General features: G+C 43.6%; 1 protein-coding gene across 1 annotated transcript in view; it reads left to right on the top strand.

Moving 5' to 3' along the window:
• The first annotated feature begins 799 nt into the window (after positions 1–799).
• The window catches only part of slc25a26 (solute carrier family 25 member 26), a 237,683-nt gene continuing 214,413 nt past the window's right edge, over positions 800–24,069 (top strand). Inside the window, exons 1-2 of the mRNA XM_078209491.1 lie at positions 800–929; positions 14,380–14,536. Of these exons, the coding sequence (XP_078065617.1) occupies positions 897–929; positions 14,380–14,536 (190 nt within the window). The 5' untranslated portion in view covers positions 800–896. The remainder of the gene's footprint in view (positions 930–14,379; positions 14,537–24,069) is intronic.

The raw sequence follows: 24,069 nt of genomic DNA, 5'->3' as shown, positions 1-24,069 counted from the left end.
AGGGTGCTGCTGCTGCTGCTGACAGTCAGGGTGCTGCTGACAGTCAGGGTGCTGCTGACGACAGTCACGGTGCTGCTGACGACAGTCACGGTGCTGCTGACGACAGTCAGGGTGCTGCTGACGACAGTCACGGTGCTGCTGCTGACAGTCAGGGTGCTGCTGCTGACAGTCAGGGTGCTGCTGCTGCTGACAGTCAGGGTGCTGCTGCTGCTGACAGTCAGGGTGCTGCTGCTGCTGACAGTCAGGGTGCTGCTGCTGACAGTCAGGGTGCTGCTGCTGACAGTCAGGGTGCTGCTGACAGTAAGGGTGCTGCTGCTGCTGCTGACAGTCAGGGTGCTGCTGCTGCTGACAGTCAGGGTGCTGCTGCTGACAGTCAGGGTGCTGCCGAGAGTCAGGGTGCTGCTGCTGACAGTCAGGGTGCTGCAGCTGACAGTCAGGAGGGTGCTGCTGACAGTCAGGGTGCTGCCGAGAGTCGGGGTGCTGCTGCCGAGAGTCGGGGTGCTGCTGCTGACAGTCAGGGTGCTGCTGCTGCTGACAGTCAGGGTGCTGCTGCTGACAGTCAGGGTGCTGCCGAGAGTCAGGGTGCTGCTGCTGACAGTCAGGGTGCTGCAGCTGACAGTCAGGAGGGTGCTGCTGACAGTCAGGGTGCTGCCGAGAGTCGGGGTGCTGCTGCCGAGAGTCGGGGTGCTGCTGCCGAGAGTCGGGGTGCTGCTGCCGAGAGTCGGGGTGCTGCTGCCGCCAATCAGGGTGCTGCTGCTGACAGTGTCCAGGATGTGCCGTAACCGGAAGTAGTTGTGGCGAGCTGACCCCGGGAGGAAGATGGCGCCGCCCAGGTGGAGCCTCTGTCTCTGAGCTGGGTTTGGGGTTGGGTTTGTGAAGGGAGTGAGTCCGCGGCGATGGATCGCACCGAGTTCATGGCCTCTCTTGTGGTGAGTGCTTCCCAATCCGGATCATCTCGGCAGTTTACACCCATCTGCAGGAAGGGAGAGAGTTTAATTTCACATTCAGCACAGGTGCAAAGTGAACATGAAATAGAATTAATAATAAGGAGCGTTTTAATGTCTCTTGTTCGGAGGTTTTCAACTAATTTCAGGTGAATTCGTTATTAACCATTAAGAAATAAGCAGGAATTTTTAACAGTAAAATCTTCATTTGGCAACCAATGAATGAACTGTTGAAGTGCAGCTCTGTATGTATGCTATCCATCATTCCTGTGATTTAAGTTTGCTTTAATTGTCCTTGGGCCATTGACAAGTAAAGCCCTGTTAACCTGGCTAATGATACTATTTAAATGTTAATTAAATATTTAATGAAATTAAGAGTTTTCTACATTTACAACAGTACCTACAGTTTCAAAAGTACTTAATGACTGGAAAGTCCACAGGTTATGAAAAGTGCCATGCTTTGCAAACATGAACTCGGTTTTAATTTGAAATCCCTAACATGTAGTTAATTGCTTAATTAAGTGAAGTAGATCAGATCAGGTTGGCTGATGGTCTTTGATTCTGCAGTGGAGTGAAAGGGACAATTTAACTTATTCTTTATGGCAGCATTGTTGCCCATCCTGAAGTGACCTTGAACTAAGTGAATTGCTAGGCCATTTCAGAGTTGGGAGTCAACACCTTGCTATGGGTTTGGGATCACATGTAAGCCAAACCAAGAAAGGGGGGGACAGATTTCTTTCCCTAAAGGTTGTTACTGAACCAGATAGATTTTTATGACAATTGTTGATGGCTTATGGTCACCAATACTGAGACTAGCTGTCAATTCCCAACTTTATTAATTGACCTTAAATTCCACCAGTTGCCATGGTGGGATTTGAACCTGTGCCCCCTGAGGATTAGCCTGGGCCTCTGGATTGCTAGTCCAGTGACATTACCACTACACCACCATCTTCCCTCTGTCAATAAGACAAAGATACTATCAAAAGACACAAGGGCCTAAAATTTCCATGTGGTGAGTTTCTTTTACACCAATCGAGAAAGGTTTGTGTCTAATAGGGGCCTGGAAAGAGATTTGCACGTGATTTTTCAGTCATTTCATCTGCTTCAGTGAAGGAACTATTGCTGTAAATTATGTTTTTAATAAAGTGTCAAAATTAAAATACAATCTCAGGTGTGTAGTGCCAGATTTTGAGGTGCTGGAGCTCTCGACAATGTGTTGGCTATATAATTCCTAAATCTATCATTATATTGTTTTCATTTGAAATTTCATTCGTATTAATCATTTGAATTCCCAAAAACCAATAAAACGATACTTTTTAGGTGAAAAATATTAGTCCCTCCCCACCCATCCCTGGCACCAAGCTCTTTATCAATCCCCCACCTCCAACAACTGCCCCCACTCATAGAAACCCTTCTTCCACACTCGCCTCATCCCCTCCCCAAACTCCATTCCTGACTTCCCAAATTCTACAGCAGAGGTCCAGCAATGAGTGACATTGATCTGACAGAGCAGCTTATTGGAACCCTTGGCCTGAAAATTTAGATTTTCCTTTAAGCAGCTCTGTCAGCTCCTAAGCTTTAGCTGTTCAGCGTGGATGATGACTCCATTTAAGTCATGTTTGTCCAGCCTTTTCACTTGGTTGGGGAACAGAGGACTGGGGGGATATTTCTATTTTATTTCCCCATAAGAGGCTGATGAGCCAATTTCGGCAAGATGGGGTTCAACACTTTAAATTGAACTATAAAAGAAAAGGTTGAGGTCTTAAAAAGCAGTTGTTGAACAAATTAAAGCAATGTCAGCAATATTTGTTAAGTTTAAAAAAAAAGAGGAATTAAAGAAGCAAAGTTATTTCACCCAGAAGAATGGTGGGTGGGGGTGCGTGTCTGGAACTCCCTTCCTGAAAGGGTGCAAAATGCCACGACATGTTTAAAATAACACTTGGATATGCTGTTATTCATAGAGCTATAGACTAAACATTGGAAAGTGGAATTCGGCTGGCACTTTTGACTGGTTGCTTTCTGTACTGTAATTTTTTAAAAAATGTTTCTATGGTAACTAATGCTAAACAATGTGATCCACTTCCCACCCTGTGGGGCTCCAATATGGTTTATCTCACAGCCAATGCACTTTATTAGGAAGACAAAGGCAGTGCCTGTGGTGTAGTGGTTAGCACTGCCACCTCGCAGCGCCAGGGATCTGGATTTGATTCCCGACTTGGGTCACTGTCTGTGTGGCGTTTGCATGTTCTCCCCGTGTCTGTGTGGGTTTCTTCCGGGTTGCTCTGGTTTCCTCCCATGATCTGAAAGACGTGCTGGTTAAGTCCATTGACCCGAACAGGCACCGGAGTGTGGCGACTAGGGGAATTTCACAGTAATTTCATTGCAGTGTTAATGTAAGCCTTACTTGTGACTAATAAATAAACTTTAACTTTAGGGGATTTATATGAATATTCGTAAACATTAGGAATAAGGTATAGTTTTAAGTGGGTTTAATTTAATGTTTCTATGCTTAAAGGGTCAAACCTATAGTAAATTAATGCTGTACAAAAATGTTTGTATGTAGCGGGATTGGTTTCAATTCCAACTGTGAATCTATTGTGCCTTGAGTGTAATGGTGTGAAGAATATATAGAACTAGCGGGCTTGTTTAGCAACCGGGCACTCTTGTAAGGATAAAAAAAACATCTTTTAATGTTTAGTTTTAGCTGAATTTGGAGACAGGACACTGGGGAGTGAACATCTCTCAATCTGGCAAGAGAAGCTGGATGGGACAAGGAAGTTGCAAAGATGCAGGCTTCCAAAGGAGCAAGTTACAGTTCAGATAACCAGGGAATTGGGACAGAAAGAATGTCTAAGATGACTGGAGTGAAGAGTACAGTGACCAAGGTATTTATCAGAAGAATTCAAGGAAGAATTAATCTTTTTTGAGTTAGAGACAATTGCAGTAACCAGATTTCAAGTGGGACAGCAGATTTCAGAGGTAAATGAAACCATTTGATCAGAGTCTGGGAAACGAGTTAAAGCAGTTGTGAACATTTTGCAGACCAGTCAAGACAAAGAAATCCTAAAGGGGTTGGTGTAAAGTCTTCAACTGGATTTACTGTTAAAAGTGGAGTGGAAGCTTTGTTTATAAGTGTAATTTGAAAAACCTGGACTGGATTTCATAATGCAAACCACTAAGGGAAAGCAGATTAATGAGAGAAGATTTTAAAGTGTGTTTTTGGGAGTGGAGTTTGGAAACTCATGACAGTCATCTGGGGGAAATTAGAACAAAGAAAAGTACAGCACAGGAACAGGCACTTCAGCCCTCCAAGCCTGTGCCGATTATGATGCCCTAACTAAACCACAAAGAATCCTTCTGCCCTTAATTAGTCTGTATCCCTCTATTCTGTCCCTATTCATGTACCCATCCAGATGCCTCATAAATGTTGCTAATGTGCCTGCTTCCACCACCTCCTCTGGCAGTTCCAGGCACCCACCAATCCCTGCATGAAAAACTTCCCCTGCACATCATCATTAAACTTTCCCCCTCTCACCTTGAACCTGTGCCCCCTTGTAATTGACACTTCCACCCTGGGAAAAAGCTTCTGACTATCCACCCTGTCTATGTCTCATAATTTTGTTGACCTCTATCAGGTCTCCCCTCAGCCTCCGTCCTTCCAGTGAAAACAATCCTAGTTTATTCAGCCTCTCCTCATAGCCAACACTTTCGAGACCAGGCAATATCCTGGTGAACCTTCTTTGCACTCTCTCCAAAGCTTCCAAGTCCTCTGGTGGTGTGGTGACCAGAACTGCACACAATACTCCAAATGCAGCCTAACCAAGGTTTTACATAGCTGCAACATGATTTCCCAACTCCTGTACTCAATGCCCCGGCTGATGAAGACAAGCATGCCATATGCTTTCTTAACCGCCTTGGCCACCTATGTTGCCACTTTTAGGGAACTGTGGGCCTGCATACCCAGATTCCTCTGTATATTAATGTTCCTTAAGGTTCTACCATTGACAGTATAATTCACACCTAAATTTGATCTTCAAATGCATCACCTCACATTTGTTCAGATTAAATTCCATCTGCCATTTCTGTGCCCAAGTCTCCAATCGATCTATATCCTGTTGTACCTTCTGATAATCCGCAACATTATCAGCAAATTCACCAATCTTCGTGTCATCTGCAAACTTACTAATCAGATCCCCACATTTTCCTACAAATGATTTATAGATATGACAAACAACAGAGGTCCCAGCACTGATCCCTGCAGAACACCACTAGCTACAGATCTCCATTCTGAAAAGCTTCCTTCCACCGCTACTGTCTTCTGTAACCAAGCCAATTCTGTATCCATCTACCCAGCCCACCCCGAATCCTATGTGATTTTAGTTTTTGTATCAATCTGCCATGAGGGACCTTGTCAAACTACATCCACAGTCCTTCTCTGAAAAAACTCAATCAAATTGGTGAGACATGACCTTCCCTATACAAAACCATGCTGCCTGTCACTAACTAGTCCATTTTCTTTCAAATGTGCATCTATCTTGTCCCTCAGTATCTTCTCCTAAAGCTTCCCCACCACTGACATCAGGCTCACCGGTCATTAATTTCCTGGATTATCCTTGCTTCCTTTCTTAAACAAGGGATCAACATTGGCTTTTCTCCAGTCCTCTGGAACCTCACCTGTGGATGTGAAGATATCTGTTAAAGCCCCAGCTATTTCTTCCCTTGTCTCCCTGCAGTAACCTGGGATGGATCCCATCTGTCCCCGGGGACTTGTCTTCCTTAATACAATTTAGGATACTCAACACTTACTCATTCGACATATTGATATCCTAGAGTGTTCACACACCTATCCCTGACCTCAACATCCATCATGTCCTTCTCTGTGGTGAATACTGATAGAAAGTACTCATTAAGGATCTCACTCACTTCCTGTGGCTCCACGCATAACTTCCCTCCATTGTCCTTGAGTGGGCCTACTCTCTCTTGCTACCCTCTTGCCCCTAATATATGCATAAAAAGCCTTGGGGTTCTCCTGTTTGCTAAAGACATTTCATGGCCCCTTTTAGCCCTCTTAATTCCACGTTTAAGTTCTTTCCTACTTTCACTATACTCCTCAAGGACTTTGTCAGTTTTTAAATGCCTAGACCGATCGTATACTTCCTTTTTCCTTTTGACTAAGCCTACAATTTCCCTTTTCATCCATGGTTCCCGAATCCTGCCATTTCTATCCTTCATTTTTGCGGGATTCATTTGTCCTGCACTTCAATCCTCCCACACGCCAGCCTCAAATAGCTGCTCCTAATCCAGGTTCCCCAGTTTCCCTCTAATTTGGATATAATTGGCCCTCGCCCAATTAAGAACCCTCACCCGAGGGCTACTCTTGTCCTTATCCATGACTATACGAAATCTTATGGAATTATGATCGCTCAGCCCAAAATGCTCCCCCACTGAAAAATCGATCACCTGGCCCAGCTCATTCCCCAAGTCTAGTATGGCTCCCTCCCTGGTGGGATTGTCAACGTACTGCATCAAAAAGCTCTCCTTGACACATCTAACAAATTACTGTCCATCTGAGCCCCTGGCTGTACGGGAGTCCCAGTCAACATGGGGGAAGTTCAAGTGGGTGACCCACCACAACTACCCTGCTTTTTTTCACACCTTTTCAATATCTGACTACACAACTGCTCCTCTGTCTCTTGTGGGCTGTTGGGAGGTCTATGGTACACTCCCAACATTGTGATTTCACCCTTCCTATTCCTGAGCTCCACCCATAATGCCTCACTACAAGATCCCTCCAACGAGACCTCCCTCAACACAGCTGTGATGTGCTCCCTAATCAGCAATGCCACTCCCCCACCCTTTTTTGTTTCCCCTTCTGTCCTGTCTAAAGCAACAATATCCCAGAATTTAAGCTGCCAGTCCTGTCCCTTCTTTAACCATGTCTTCGTAATTGCAATAGCTTCATAATTTCATGCAGTAATCCAGGCTCTCAGCTCATCTGTCTTACCTGTTATACTTCTTGCATTGAAGCAAATGCACTCCAGACCTCCAGTCCCACCGAGCTCTGTGACTTCCCTCTGCCTGCTTTTATTCTGCGCTATGTTTATCTCAGTCTCACTTTTTTCCCCAGTCCCTATAATTATTGGCCAACTGGTCCCGTTCCCAACCCCCTGCCGCACTAGTTTAAACCTTCCGGAACAGCACTAGCAAACATCTCGCCCAGGATATTGGTGCCCCTCCAGTTCAGGTGCAACCCATACTTCTTGTACAGGTCCCACCTTCCCCAGAAGACAATTCTGAGGAGAAATCCACAGACACAAACTTGGGTTCAGAGCAGAGTGAGTGTATTTGACCACAATCATCTTGTGTGCTTAAAGGGGATTTGTTGTGTTAATGAGACCATTGTAGCTTAAGATGTTTTTGTATTTTGTGTCATTCCATATGTATTTGAATCTACAAAGAACAATACAGCACAGGAACAGGCCCTTCGGCCCTCCAAGCCTGCGCCGCTCCCTGGTCCAAACTAGACCATTCTTTTGTATCCCTCCATTCCCACTCCGTTCATATGGCTATCTAGATAAGTCTTAAACGTTCCCAGTGTGTCCGCCTCCACCACCTTGCCTGGCAGCGCATTCCAGGCCCCCACCACCCTCTATAAAATATGTCCTTCTGATATCTGTGTTAAACCTCCCCCCCCCCCTCCCCCCCCCCCCCCCCCCCCCCTTCAACTTGAACCTATGACCCCTCGTGAACGTCACCACCGACCTGGGGATAAGCTTCCCACCGTTCACCCTATCTATGCCTTTCATAATTTTATACACCTCTATTAAGTCTCCCCTCATCCTCCGTCTTTCCAGGGAGAACAACCCCAGTTTACCCAATCTCTCCTCAAAACTAAGCCCCTCCATACCAGGCAACATACTGGTAAACCTCCTCTGTACTCTCTCCAAAGCCTCCACATCCTTCTGGTAGTGTGGCGACCAGAACTGGACGCAGTATTCCAAATGCGGCCGAACCAACATTCTATACATCTGCAACATCAGACCCCAACTTTTATACTCTATGCCCTGTCCTATAAAGGCAAGCATGCCATATGCCTTCTTCACCACCACCTCCACCTGTGACGTCACCTTCAAAGATCTGTGGACTTGCACACCCAGGTCCCTCTGCGTATCTACACCCTTTATGGTTCTGCCATTTATCGTATAGTTCCTCCCTACATTATTTCTACCAAAATGCATCACTTCGCATTTATCAGGATTGAACTCCATCTGCCATTTCTTTGCCCAAATTTCCAGCCTATCTATATCCTTCTGTAGCCTCTGACAATGCTCCTTACTATCTGCAAGTCCTGCCAATTTTGTGTCGTCCGCAAACTTACTGATCACCCCAGTTACACCTTCTTCCAGATCATTTATATAAATCACGAACAGCAGAGGTCCCAATACAGAGCCCTGCGGAACACCACTAGTCACAGGCCTCCAGCCGGAAAAAGACCCTTCCACTACCACCCTCTGTCTTCTGTGACCAAGCCAGTTCTCCACCCATCTAGCCACCTCCCCCTTTATCCCATGAGATCCAATCTTTTTCACCAGCCTACCATGAGGGACTTTGTCAAACGCTTTACTAAAGTCCATATAGACGACATCCACGGCCCTTCCCTCGTCAACCATTCTAGTCACTTCTTCAAAAAACTCCTCCAGGTTAGTGAGGCATGACCTCCCGCTCACAAAACCATGCTGACTATCGTTAATGAGTTTATTCCTTTCTAAATGCGCATACATCCTATCTCTAAGAATCTTCTCCAACAACTTCCCCACCACGGACGTCAAGCTCACCGGCCTATAATTTCCCGGGTTATCCTTCCTGCCCTTCTTAAATAACGGGACCACATTAGTTATCCTCCAATCCTCTGGGACCTCACCTGCGTCCAGTGACGAGACAAAGATTTGCGTCAGAGGCCCAGCGATTTCATCTCTCGTCTCCATGAGCAGCCTTGGATAGATTCCATCAGGCCCTGGGGATTTGTCAGTCTTTATATTCTCTAACAAACCTAACACTTCCTCCCTTGTAGTGGAGATTTTCTCCAACGGTTCAACACTCCCCTCCGAGACACTCCCAGTCAACACATCCCTCTCCTTTGTGAATACCGACGCAAAGTATTCATTTAGGATTTCCCCTACTTTGGGCTCCAAGCATAATTCCCCACTTTTGTCCTTGAGAGGTCCGATTTTTTCCCTGACAACCCTTTTGTTCCTAACGTATGAATAAAATGCCTTGGGATTCTCCTTAACCCTGTCTGCCAAGGACATTTCGTGACCCCTTTTTGCCCTTCTAATTCCCGTTTGAGTTCTTTCCTACTTTCTTCGTACTCCTCCAGAGCTCCCTCTGTTTTTAGCTGCCTGGACCTAACATACGCCTCTCTTTTCTTTTTGACCAATCCCTCAATTTCCCTGGTTATCCACGGTTCTCGAATCCTACCCTTCCTATCCTTTTTTACAGGCACATGCCTGTCCTGTAGCCCTAACAACTGTTCCTTAAAAGACTCCCACATGCCAGATGTGGATTTACCCTCAAAGAGCCTCTCCCAATCAAGAGCTGCCAATTTCTGCCTAATCCCACTAAAGTTAGCCTTCCCCCAATCCAACACCTTACCCTTGGGACACCACTCATCCTTTTCCATCACTATCCTAAAGCTAACAGAATTGTGGTCACTATTTGCCACATGTTCCCCTACCGAAACTTTGAAGACCTGACCGGGCTCATTCCCCAGTACTAGGTCCAGTATAGCCCCCTTTCTAGTCGGGCTATCTACATATTGTTCCAAAGAACCCTCCTGTACGCATTTTACAAATTCCTCACCATTCAAAGTCCCAGCTCTCAGCGATTTCCAGTCTATACCAGGGAAATTGAAGTCTCCCACTACAACCCTATTTTTCCTGCACCTATCCAGTATCTCCTGACATATCCGTTCTTCCACTTCCCTTGGGCTGTTGGGGGGCCTGTAGTATACCCCCAACATAGTGACTGCGCCCTTCCTATTTCTAAGTTCCACCCAGAGTGACTTGTTACACGACCCCTCTGAATTGTCCTCCCTCTGCACCGCTGTAATATGCTCTCCAACTAATACTGCTACTCCCCCACCTCTTTTGGCCCCTCCTCTGTCTCGCCTAAAACACTTGTACCCCGGAATATTCAGCTGCCAGTCCTGTCCCTCTTTCAACCAAGTCTCTGTCACCGCAACCACATCCAAATTCCTTGTGAGCATTAAGGCCTAAGTTCGTCTGTCTTACCTGCTACGCTCCTTGCATTGAAGTATAAGCACTCCAGACCTCCAGGCCCAGTGAGGTCATCCTCCCCAAGAGTGCTCTTCTTCTTTGCCAGCCTTGTCCCAGCCCCAAGCTCGTCCCCAGCCTCTACACTTGTAGACCTAATATTTTGATCCCCACCCCCCTGCCATACTAGTTTAAACCCCCCCGAACTGCACTCGCAAAACTCCCAGCCAGGATATTTGTGCCCTTCCAACTTAGTTGTGACCCGTCCTTCTTGTACAGGTGCCATCCTCTCCTGAAAACTTCCCATTGATCTAGGAAAATGAAGCCCTCCCTCCTGGACCAGTCCTTTAGCCAAGCATTCAATTGTACTAACTCCCTATTCTTAGCTTCGCTGGCACAAGGCATTGGGAGCAGCCCAGAGATGGCCACCCTGGAGGCCCTACTTTTTAGTCTATTTCCCAACTCCCTGAATTGCTCTCGTAGGATCCCCCTGCTCTTCCTATCTACGTCATTTGCACCAATGTGTACAATGACATCCGTTTCTTTATCTTCATGTTTATCTACATGTATTTCTTAAGCTGAAAGGGGAAGTAAAGGAGTATTGTATCATCTAACTTTTTCATGTGTAATAAATGTTTTTTTCTTGTTAAAACTAATTAGCAGTCCTGTGGCTGGTATTTTGAACACAGTAAGAAGTCTCACAACACCAGGTTAAAGTCCAACAGGTTTATTTGGTAGCAAATACCATAAGCTTTTGGAGCGCTGCTCCTTCGTCAGATGGAGTGGAAATGTGCTCTCAAACAGTGCACAGACACAGAAATCAAGTTACAGAATACTAATTAGAATGCGAATCTCTACAGCCAGCCAGGTCTTAAAGATACAGACAATGTGGGTGGAGGGAGCATTAAACACAGGTCCCGGAAAGTTGGAGCCCATTCTCTGCTCTTTCAGCAGGAACCAGAATGAAAAGGGGAATCAGACGGCGGCACCTCCTCGGCAGAGAGTCCGCGCACTTCAGGGAAAGCAGCCATCCCGGGATCGCTCCGTGTCTCGGTGTCGCTCTGATTCCCGCTCCGGGACAATCTGGGAATTCACTCTGAAATCCTCCCCCGCCCCCCCCCCCCCCCCATGATAGTCAGGGTTCCATTCTGGGAGCTTCCCGTCCAGTTATAACATCAAGTAGGATCGTAACAACTTGTAATTTTGAAAACTGCTTCCTTTGTTTATACAAGCTGAGAGCCAAGCATCTCTTCACCTCTCCCACGCCTCGGTGCAGCTTCCTCATCTGCGAGCCTTCTGTCCTAGCGAACGTTGTGCAATTAACCTGGGAGGCAAAAGCTGGAGGGGCCATCCCCAGCTTCAGACTCCTCATGCTTTATGCCATGAGAAAGCCTTGGTGCTTGTAGAGGGGCAATCTCCTCTTGCCTTAAGAGACAAGTTGGGGGACATATTGCTGAAGCCAGGTGTCTGAGAGGACACCAACACTGTCCCTTGGTAGCTCCATGATGTACCACACAGCCAGAAGTTTATAGCCACTTTTCTTTCTTTCCTTCCCCGGGAGTAATACTCTCCCTTTCTTTATTTTAAACTCCTATCTTGCAGATCCAGCACTTTGATTTATAAATTATGTGAGGGGGTACTGGAAGCTCGCCAATGTAACACCTCTGTCCAAGAATATAGAAAAGAATAAATTGGTAATGATAAATCAGTTAATTTCACATCAATTGTCGACAAACTCTTCGACTTTGTGATTTGAGCAAAGATTAGTGAGCTTTTGGAAATAATCAGTTACAACCAGTGTGGATTATTAACATCAAACTGTGTTTAAGAAATATATACAGCTTTTGAAGACTCAACCAATTGAATAAACAAGGCCAATGCAGTATACGAAGTATAAATATAGAATTTTGAACACTATTTTTGAGGTGTTGCACAGGAGACTAGTTTGAACAATTTCCTCTTTTGGGGAAATCTACAAAGAGGTCGCAGGTATAGGTTGAGAGGCAGTAGATTTAACACTGAGATGAGGAGGAACTACTTCTGGCAGAGGGTGGTGAATTTATGGAACTCACTGCCCCATAGCGCGGTGGAGTCTGAATCGTTGAATGGCTTCAAGAAGGAGATAGATATATTTCTAATAATAAAGGGATGTGGGGAACAGGTGGGGAGGTGGATTGGAGACCAGGGAGAGATCAGACATTGTCTGATTGACTGGCAGAACAGGCTCGAAGGGCTGAATTTGCCTCCATCTGCTCCTAATTCCTATGGTCCTATATAATGGAAAGGGATGTCACGGTCTAAGTAGAAAATTGGTTGAGGGATAGAAAATCAAGCATTTGGTTGAATGGGTGCTGTTCACATTGAACCCAAGGAATCTCTCTTGAATCTATGTTTTTGCTATCTATCATTTAGACTTGCACACACAGAGTTTTTCTTTCAATCTTCTGACATTAAAATGGACTGTGCTGGGGGAGGGGGAAAAGGCGGGGGAATGACCAGTCATGTGGTTTGTTTAGAGAGCTCGTGCAGATGGGCTGAATGGCCTCCTGTGCTGTAACAATTCTGTGATTCTGTCGTGGACTTCAGTAGGACTTGGGCAAATTTAACAACAGACAACCAGGTGGCAATTGTCATTTAAGGCGAGAAGTGTGAAGCTATAAATGTTGTGAAGAAAGAACAAAAGGTGGGAGATGGAACTTTGTGGAAAGATTTGGATTAACACGGATTCTTTGGTCAACATGTAATTCTCTGGGATTAAGTAATTAAAAAAGAAGGGTTTGTAGCATTTTGTTTTTATAATAGAGACATGAGTACAAGATTATTAAAGTAATGCTAATGTTGGACAAGATGATGGATAAGGCAAGATGTAGTTTTCCAGGCGCACCACAGAGAGAACATTCAAGCCATAGAGGGTGTATCGTCCAGATTTACCAGAGCAGTGCCAGCCCTGGTAAAGCTATAGTCAGAGGAAAGACTGGAGTTATTTGCACTGTTTCCATTGGAGTAAACGAGGTCAAGGGGAGATTTTCTGGAGGTTAAATTAATGGTAGATGGAGTTAAGATACATAACCTGATTGAAGAGTCGAGCAGTCTCTGGCCTCTATGGCCCACCCCTGCTCCTGTGAGGGAAGGCGGAGGACTGAATTCTCTTGCTGTCCAGTGCAAACATTTAATCCGCTTCAAGAATCACTCTTGTAGAGCTGGAACCTGGTTGAAGGGGTCCAGCAGTGATGATTGGAGCTTTTGGAGTGGCTTGATGCAAGGGCGCGTGCGCGGGAGGGCCTGTTGTGGGGGGGCGGGGGGCACTTGCACCCTCCTTGAAGCACACCAGTTGGGAACTACTGCTCGAGTAGTTTCTGTTTTTAATCTGTCATTTTATTTCTGTTTACACCCTTTCCTTTCAATGTGAGATATAATACCTCAGACAACCTTTACTGAGTACCTGAGATCAAAGACCTTTCAACAATGCGTAGAAGTGTTTATCAATTACCAAGACTAGTTAACAAATCCCTTAATCTCTTCAATTTTGGGGAAACAACTTCAATGCATGCCTCATTTAACCATCTTTTCATCTCTGCTTAAAAACCAATGGAAATATCCAACATTTACTTATATCTTTTCTTCTAGATCTTTTCTATGAGAAGTGAACAAAGTTCCCAAACTTCAGATACTCAGGACTGTAAAGCATTGATTTCATTAGGGTCCTGACATAAACAGTGAAAAAGGGCTGGTAACACATCATCATAATGTGTGCTCGGTTTTTGATATGTTGTCCACATTGAATAGTTAATGATTGTACTGGAATCAATGCTTGTTTATCAAAGTGAGGATCTACAGCTAAGTGCTCTGTTAAGACCATTCCTTGAGCTGTTTTGACATTGAGCAGCATTTAGATTTTTGTGGTAAAAACAATGTTGTAATTTCAAACACAGCAAATCGATGACTTCTGAAATAGCGTAGAAAAATCACAAAAGTTCAGTGGTTTCAAAAGTATCCCTCAGCCATCCAAGCATTTGCCCAGTTTTGAGGCGGTAGTTTGGACAATTTAACAGGTTTTTTTTACCTTACCACAAGCAACATTATAAAGGTTTTTGCTGCATATGATTAGTTTTTGAAGTTTTCTGTGCGGTGATGCCAAGATAACTGAATGCTTGTTGCTCTAGGCTGGTGGCGTGGCGGGGATGTGTGTGGATCTGACGTTGTTCCCACTGGACACCATGAAAACCAGACTACAGAGTCCGCAGGGGTTCTACAAAGCTGGAGGTTTCCATGGGATTTATGCTGGTGTACCTTCTGCTGCCTTAGGATCTTTTCCCAATGGTAAATTCTTGTTTATATAACTTCAGCTTTCATCTGGCATTCTTCAAAAAAAATGTGGAATATTGAAACCTTTGTAGCATGTTTATAGAATCGAGTATTTAAATCATGCTATTTGAGCTTTTATTGTTATCTGCCGAATACATATTATTGTGTTTGTGGAACTTAGCAATTTTCTGTGGATTCCAGTTTGAGGACAGTTAAGATGAGACCGTTGGTTCAGTTGCCACATCCTTCCCTCCCCCCTGCCTACCCAAGAAACCATGTCTACCTTGACCCTTAACATGCATTTTCTGCAGCTTCACTCCTCCAAGTCCATTATGTAATCGTTTCATCTCTGCAAGCTCATCTTGTCCGTTTTATCTCTCATAACATGCACACTAATTTCCTGCTAAACTATTGATCAACCAACCTCCTTTCCCAAGGTCCTCACTAGTCGATGTTTCTCAAGTACGTCACCCTCCCTCTCAAATCTATCACCCTTCCCCTTATCAACAAAAACCTCCCAGCTCATTTTCAACCTTGCGTGATGCCAACCAACAACAATGTCTCTTCCCTTTTCAACTGAGTGGGGCTCCCATGCACGGTCCTCACTCTTTATCCAACAGCAGCCAGAGAATCTGCTGCAGTGCCTTTTGTTTCTATCTCACACTCCAGCGTCCCCCCACGACCATCAATCCTTGGCCCTCCCGTTTATTTTTCATCCACATGCTGCCATCATCTGAAGTTTTGTCAAGTTCTTGTGTGTCGGCAATACCCACCTCTACTTCACCACCACCTTTTGTTACATTGCGAACCTGTTTGTATGACCTGAATGATCCATACATTTAAATGTTAGGAAGAATAAGACCATTGTGTTTGTCCCCCACCACAAATTCTGTTCTTTTGCCACCAATTCCTTGGCCACTTGAGAAAATTAATATTTAATGGAGGCAGGTTGAAAAATATTCTTTTATGGAAAATGTTTTTTGTAATCGTTTGTGAAACTCGTTTCTGGCCCTTGGTTGCAAGTAACTGGTACCTTGCTGAGTGAGGGGGAGAAAAAGAACCAAAAGTTGGTAGCCATGTTTTGTGCATTGCAATAGTGATATCACTTCAAAGCCATTTCATTGGTTGTGAAATGGACATCCTGAGATTGTGAAGGTGTTCAGTAAATGCAAAATGATTCTTATTGTTCAGAAAGTTGTGGGGAAAGACCTTCCTCTTGGGAATAGCACAGGGAAGTGGCATTGAGGGGGATGATCGGCCATGATCTAGATCAGAGGTCTCTAAACTACGGCCTGTGGGCCACATCCGGCCCGCAGCGGGCGAACATCTGGCCCACAGTCAGTGGGGCGGGACGGGATTCCCGCTGCCCAAAACACTCGCGTGTCTGGAACCCCGCTGCTGACTCAGGATCCGGATGCGGGGACGGAAGCCACAGGCCGGACGTTTGCTGCTGCCGCTCCGCGCGGTGTCTGATGGACCCATGGGAATCCCTGCCCTCTTTACCGGCCTATTGTCCAATCAGAGCTGCCGTCCTGTGACTGACAGTTCATTAAACGAATCAGCAATTGAGACATCTGTTATCGAATTGCCGCGCTGCATTGACTGAGCGACAGCTGCTTTATCCAATCCGTAAGCTCCATCTGTCTGAAATGAGCGAGAACAATGACAATGATAGCGGCAATTCAGTTATGGAAGGAAAAAAGAAAAGAAAAGTGGACAGTGAGTGCTGCCTGTTTAATGAAGAATGGGGTGTAAAGTACTTCTTTGTACAAACAGGTGATAAAGCCTTGTGTGTCATATGCAATGAAATTGTTGCAGTTTTGAAGGAGTACAATGTACGTCGGCACTATGAGACCAAACATGAACCAAGTTATTCCCAATTCACAGGAACACAGTGTTCGGAAAAAATTGAACCAATGTTGCTTTCCCAACAAGCTTTTTTTACACAGAAGATAACTGAAAATGAAGCTTTAACCAGGGCCAGTTACAAACTAGCTTATGTGTTGGCTAAAAGAGGAAAGCCATTCACTGATGGAGATCTCATCAAAGAGTGTATAATGGAAGCAGTGGAAGAGTTATGCCCAGAAAAAGCAAATCTGTTCAAAATCATCAGTTTTGCACCAAATACTGTTGCTCGTAGAATTGAGGATTTAATCAAATTGCAGACAAAGCAAGAAATTTTCAGTTATATTCTCTCGCACTTGATGAACCGACTGATGTGTGTGACACATCACAACTCCTAGTATTCATCCGTGGCATCGACAGTGAATTTAATGTGACACAAGAATTAGCATCAGTGCATAGCATGCACAGCACAGTAACTGGAGAAGACATCTTCAAAGAATTGCAAAAAACTGTGTTAGAATATAACCTGGAGTGGAATAAACTGCGATGCGTGACAATTGATGGAGGAAAGAACATGTCTGGGGTGAAGAAAGGTTTCGTTGGACAAATCATAAAAGCTTGTGAGGTTGGTGGATTCTCAAAGTCCATGTTTCTGCATTGCATTATCCATCAACAAGCATTGTGCGGAAAATATGTGGATATGTCTTGAGTTCTGAAACCTGTTGTTTCAACAGTGAATTTCATTCGATCTCACGGGCTTAATCACCGCCAGTTCATTTATAAAACTAATTTTTTTTCTTTGGCCCCCGAAAATGTGTAAAATATACGATGTGGCCCTCGCACTGAAAAGTTCGGAGACCCCTGATCTAGATGAATGGTAGAGAAGGCGTGATGGACTGAATGGCCTACTGTTCGTATTTTCCAATTGTTTTTGTCAATTGTTACATTCGCTTTTGTTGTCAATGTGAAGGATGGTGGTACAAGATGCCTTTCCATATTTAGTCAGATGCCACAACCTTTCTAACCTATGCCAAAGGTTTGTGTTAACACTGAACATCACTCTGCATTAAACCAGTGTGGTACTTTTTCTCCCCTTCACAGTAAGGTATGTTGATCCTATTGATTGTAACCTCGGTTTCTGAGTTGAAAAGTGACATGCCATTTTGTAACATATTTTCATTTTCTGCTTCAGCCTGAGATCATTCCTTTATTTCATTCAACGTATCTGCTTTTTTCAATGTAACTTTTATTCCCAGCCATTGTGCTATAGCTCGACCATGATCTTTAAATATTGTGATTTCAGCACCAACTTTCATTTATATATGGGTTGTTACCCATAGTAAAACTTCCCAGGGAGTGCACAGGAGAATTATCAAACAAAATTCGATACCTAGCCACAAGAGTTATTAAGGCCGATGACTAAAAGCAGTTAAAGAATTAGGTTTTAAGGAGCATCAAAAGGAGCATCTTCAGGGAAGAGAAAAAGATTGAAAGGTTGAGGAATGGAATTCCAGAGCTTGGGGCCGAGGCAGCTGAAGGCATGGCTGCCAATGGTGGAGTAGTTTAAAATCAGTGCCTCAGCAAAATTAGTTAGCCTCAAAAGACAATTTCCAAAATGTAACTTAAATGCAGAAACATCACTGTTGGAACTGTGCCATTTTGGAATGATGCTTGCGGTGACTATCATTGTTTGACATGGGGAGAATTTCATTTTCTCTCTACCTAAGGGTAGCATTGATGTCAAGTGCATCTTGCATCTCATAGGAACAGCTGAAAGGAGATAGTGCTGAGAATGCAGAGAATCATGTGGGTTCCTTTTAGACACAGTAAGAGTTTTAACAACACCAGGTTAAAGTCCAACAGGTTTATTTGGTAGCAAATGGTATTTGCTATGGCATTTGCTCCCAAATAAACCTGTTGGACTTTAACCTGGTGTTGTTAAAACTCTTACTGTGTTTACCCCAGTCCAACGCCGGCATCTCCACATCATGACTACCATCGGTTCCTTTTAGAATCAGACTTGCCAAAGATACATGTAAGCATTTATGAATTAGTTTCATGTTTGTTTGTTCCTTCCAGGGTTGTTGCCATGATTAAGCGTGAAGGTATTGTAAGTGTTTTTGAGCAAGAGAAGTGTTTTGGTCTTTTTGGGCAAGAAAAACTTTCATTTGCCCACAGTTGCTTTCCACTGGGTGTTTTTATTTAACCCTTGAATGCAGATATTAGGACAGTATTGCAGAATCTTTTGTGCAATTTTAAAACTTTGATGGCAAAATATAAAAACAGAAATCCACGAGGGTAAAAGGCTATATTTGGAGTGGCAAGAGTAAAGAGGTCGAGTTAAATGTTCAGTTGATGTTAGTCACCTTGATGTGGAACAAGCATAAAATAATTTACACAAACGCTGCTTCAGTAAGCTTGTAGCTCTGACATTCATCAACCTAGTCCTTTCAGTACAGTGGTAAGTACTGATCACATCACCTAATTTTAGTGTTCCACAATTTGATATATTAAGGCTTAAGATGTATATCTAAACTTGTTTGGTTTTAATCATTCTCTGCACTTGAGCTATTGACAGAACCTGCGGCAGAAATGTTACAAACTGTGTTTTCAGCCAGGAGCTTTAAGTCTTTACGCTTGTAGTGAAATTGCTATGTGCAGGCTCGATATCACAAACCCTGGATTTGATTCATCATTAACGTATGATGTTTGTGGCCTCTTTTTAAAAAAAAAAATTGGAACTTAACCGCTGGTTCTACCGCTGATTAGCAAACTCAGCACAAGCAATGAAGTTTAACATGGAAAGTTCACTGGGACCGAGTTTGGCGACCACCTTGAAATGTCACGCGTCCATCAGTTAACAGTTTGGAGAAACAATTAGATTTTCATCCCTGAAACAAAGGCGAGTTTTGTGCTTCTCTGTCGTGATCAGCATGGCTTAATTAACTGTAAAGGTCAGCAGTTCCAGCCGACTTGTTAAATTAAAACCAATAGTCACGGACATTTGTTTTCTCTCGCGACCGGCATTAACTTCAAAAATCCATGGATCAACGTGTCAGCTGTTAGTTAAATGAGCAGATTGGGGGGGGGTGCACATTAATCATTTGAACGACAATTGATTACTGAGTCTGTAACTGATAGACTGCGTTCACCAAATCTGGTTGAAAGTAAAAGCTGAATTTTGATGAAGCATAATTGGTAAGTGACATGCGACTTTATAGTTATTCCATCCTGTCCCCTCCATCTTGGCCGATACTGTTGATGCGCACAATTATGGAGGGCAGGAGAGAGAGAGCGAAAATAAGACTTTCCATGTTAAACTCAAAAATGTAGCTTTGTGTAACTTATTTTCTAATCAGCATAGGCGCGCTGGTCAGAATTTAATGTAAAACGGTGCAATTGTGAACATTCCACATTCGAAACTACTGAGGAAAGGAAAGATTTTCCAGTTCAGAAAGTGATTTGATTGGAGGAAACTTGTGAACCATGTAGATCTTTCTTCAAACTGCACAATGAACCTCTTATGGTCTTTCTTGTGGTTACTTGGAGATAGTTTCTGCCGGTTTGTGGTAGTTATTCGCCCAAAACTGGGCAATCCAACACAAGATTAAGGGACTATAAGCTGGATCATTGTGGCCAATCCTGGGCAGCACGCTTTTGGAAATATATGAACGCTTTGCCAATGCGACATAAGGCATTTGCTAAATGTATTCCAGGAATTAAAGATTGTAGTTACTGGCAAGGTCCACTTTTTTGTTTTGTTTTTGTGTGGCCTATTAATTTGTGTGTGTGTACATTTTTATGCACAGGAACTCAAAGCAGGAAATTTGAACTTGGTTTGTATGGGAACCTCTAGGTTGGTGTGTCATAGAGGGAATACCGGTTACCTGGATAGACTGGAGAAGCTGGGGTGTCCTCCTTGGAACAGAGAACTCTAATGTCGGATCTGGTAGAGGTGTTGAAAATAGAGAAAATAAACACAAACTGTTTCTGACTTTAAGGATGGATAACCAGAGGGTACAGCCTTCAGATAATTGGCAGAAGAACCAGGTGACTTGAGGAAAAAGCTCTTTATGTAACAAGTGGTTGGGATTTGAAATGCACTGCCTGAGCAGGATCATGGATGTAAATTTCAATCATAGCTTTCAAAAGGGAGTCAGATAAATATCCGAAGAAGAGAAAATCCAGGGATTTGGAACTAACCAGGTTTCTCATGCAGATTCAATGGGCCGAATGGTCTTCTGTGCCGTACTATTTTACGGTTCAGGCTGGTATCCGTTACACTGAAAGCTAATCCTAAAAATCTGCCCCCACCATCCCCACCCCTGATAAAGTTGAGTGCTATTGCAAGTTTGTGCTAATTTCACCTGGAGGCGGCATGGTGGCACAGTGGCGAGCACTGCTGCCTCACAGTGCCAGGGACCCGGGTTCAATTCCCGGTCACTGTGGAGTTTACACGTTCTCCCCATGTCTGGGTGGGTTTCCCCCGGGTGCTCCGGTTTCTTCCCACAGTCTGAAAGATGTGCTGGTTAGGTGCATTGACCTGAACAGGTCCTGGGATGTGGCGACTAGAGGAATTTCACAGTAACTTCATTGCAGTGTTAATGTAAGCCTACTTGTGACTAATAAATAACTTAATTATTGATTGCAGCCTTCAAGGAGGCTGTAAAAAATTTTTTTAAAAAGTTGTCTGGGCACTATGGCACTTTAAAAAATGTTTTTAAATGTTAAATATTAATAAAACACTAAAATGCCACACCAATAAAAAAGTCAATATTTCGGCCATTTGATCACAACCGAAAAGCGACAGAAATCTCTTTTGAGAGGGCAAAATGGAGAGCACCAGACAGTGGGGTCAACTTAGGTGCAATTGAATGATGGACATCACAGAGTGGTTTTAGAAGAGCTAAAGTGGATGTGTGAGGATGGCGCAGAACAGGTGAGCATGATGTACCATGACCAGTCCATCACACAAACGAGCCTACCATCCATTGACTCTGTCTACACTTCCCATTGCCTTGGAAAAGCAGCCAGCATAATTTGAGGACCCCACGCACCCCGGGCATACTCTCTTCCACCTTCTTCCGTTGGGAAAAAGATACAAAAGTCTGAGGTCACGTACCAACCGACTCAAGAACAGCTTCTTCCCTGCTGCCATCAGACTTTTGAATGGACCTACCGCACATTAAGTTGATCTTTCTCTACACCCTAGCTATGACTGTAACACTACATTCTGCACTCTCTCCTTTCCTTCTCTATGAACGGTATGTGTTGTCTGTATAGCGTGCAAAAAACAATACTTTTCACTATATACTAAAACATGTGACAACAAATCAAATCAAAATGACAGCATATCTTCTGTTAGGAGTAGGTACAAGCTGTAGCTGCAATATTAACTTGACGTACAGTTTTTAAAGCCATTTCAGCTGTTTAAAATCTGGTAAGATACAGGTGATGGACAAAACGTTGGCTAAAAATGCTGATCTTTTTGTGATAGACGGTCTTCAGCTTATTAGTAAAACTCATCATTTTTAAATATATCAAGGGATATTTTTTAATACAAGAAAAAAAACAATTGCAAGTTAAAATATTGCCTGAATGTAGTGGTACGTGGGAGATTTTACGTTTGAGATGAAGCAAATGCACTTCAGTAGAAATTTTGAACCACACGTTGAGAAATCGGTGCAATTTTATGCTTTGATTACTGACCACTCAGAGTGGAAACTCGACCCTTGCTTTTTGAAACAGGAAATATTGTAATAGGGAGGTAATGTCATCACCCACAAAACAATCTGGAAATTGTGTTTCCTTGCATTTGTTTTGAACAAGTAACTGCGCCATCCTTTGGAAGCAGTAAAATAGATGTTGGTTACTGTGAGAGCATTCAATGGAGACTTGGCTTTACCCATTAATTCTCCTGTACTTAACATCACAGTCATGACCAACTTAAAAAAAAACTTGCGATATAAAATATAAATATCTCAAGTGGTTAGAAGAAATTGTAGCTCTTAATTGCTTCGCGTTGAAAAGATCTGTGCATTTTAATGTGAGCTACATTCTCAAACAGACTTTTAATCTAAAAAGACATCTTGATTCGATTTGGGAGAACCCTAATTCTCAGCAGGCACTTTGGCCAATAACCTGAAAATGGGTTTGAAATCTAGATACAATTGAAGTGAAAATCAGATTTTATTTCAAATTTGTTTGAACAATGGATGGTGCTCTGGTACAGGTACGTGTGCTTGGAGTTTAGTGAATGCTGTTATTCGAAATTATGTATTTTTCCCTTTTATTTGTAGGTGAGAAATTATTCTGGCATTTGCCATTTAAGGCTTGGTCAATAAAATAGATCCTTTTTAAAATCTCTCATTCTGAAGTTTGGTGCAAGTGCTTTAATCAACAACTGTTCACTAAAATCTAGAGAACATAGCTCTGTTTTCAAACAGTTTTCCGATTTCCAAAACCTCTGACTCCTCATTCTCACATCATTTGAATATCTGAGTATGTTATAAAACGTACGCTCGCACTCTCACTTGTGCTCTTTGCTTGCCCCCCACCACCACCATTCTGCCACGATACTGCTAATTGTCTTTTCTAAAAAAAGTTTGAAGAAATAAAGAGCTTGCATCTGTAGTGTTGTTCATTTCCAAAGTGCTTAAGAACTTTGGAAATTTAGCCTCCATTGTAATATATGGAAAGCCAGTTTATGCACAAGTCTCACAAAGTGTTACGATCCCAGCTGATAACACTGGACAGTCAGATCCCAGAATGGAACCCTGACTCAGTAGACTGCAACTTCTATTTTTGTTTAGATACCCAGATGAACACAGTCACAAGACTGTCTGTTAACTTTTAACCAAACATTTTTTAAATCACGGCACCTACATTTTCACATGTACACACATTTTTAAAGATAGCACAAGTTACAAAATTTATCTTGTACTATAATGTTTTCGGTACATAGGTCACGTAAACTAACTGACTAACTCTGGTCAGACACAACACACTCTGAAACCAAGTGGCAGATGGTACACAATACAACTGTGGATTTCTCGTCAAATCTCCCCAGATGCTTATTGCACTGTGAGCTTAATTGTCTCTGTGGAACTCTGGCTTCCACATGAGTGTTTCCAAACTCCACCCTTGAAAACACGCCTTAGAATCTTCTCCCAAATAACACTTTCTCTTGATGCTTTAACCTCGGATCCACTTGCAGGATTTTGCGGCAGCATGGTGGCATAATGGTTAGCACTGCTGCCTCTCAAGTGCCAGGGACCTGGGTTCAATTCCAGCCTTGGGTCACTGTCCGCGTGGGTTTCCTCCGGGTGCTCCAGTTTCCTCCCACAGTCCAAAGATGTGCTGGTTCGGTTGATTGGCTATGCTAAACTGTCCCTTCGTGTCAGGGGAACTAGCAAGGTAAATACGTGGCGTTGCGGGGATAGGGCCTGGGTGGATTTGTGGTCAGTGCAGACTTGATTGGCCAAATGGTCTCTGTCAACACTGTCGGGCTTCTATGATTTCAATCTCCTTTCACTATTCCTGAGCCTTGGATTGTGACATGTATTCAAACTTCCACACAATCTCTCATGTACCCGGCAACAAAACACTACTGCTGTACAGACTGTTACGATGTCACCAAACTTTTGATTCACCTCAAATGTTTGGCTTCTTACGGAGCTGACTTTAAATGTGGTTATGAGCTG

This window comes from Mustelus asterias, chromosome 3 (assembly GCF_964213995.1).
Source record: "Mustelus asterias chromosome 3, sMusAst1.hap1.1, whole genome shotgun sequence".
Classification (NCBI taxonomy): domain Eukaryota; kingdom Metazoa; phylum Chordata; class Chondrichthyes; order Carcharhiniformes; family Triakidae; genus Mustelus; species Mustelus asterias.
The sequence above is the reverse complement of the archived record's forward strand: the minus strand, read 5'-3'. Positions and strand labels throughout refer to the sequence as shown.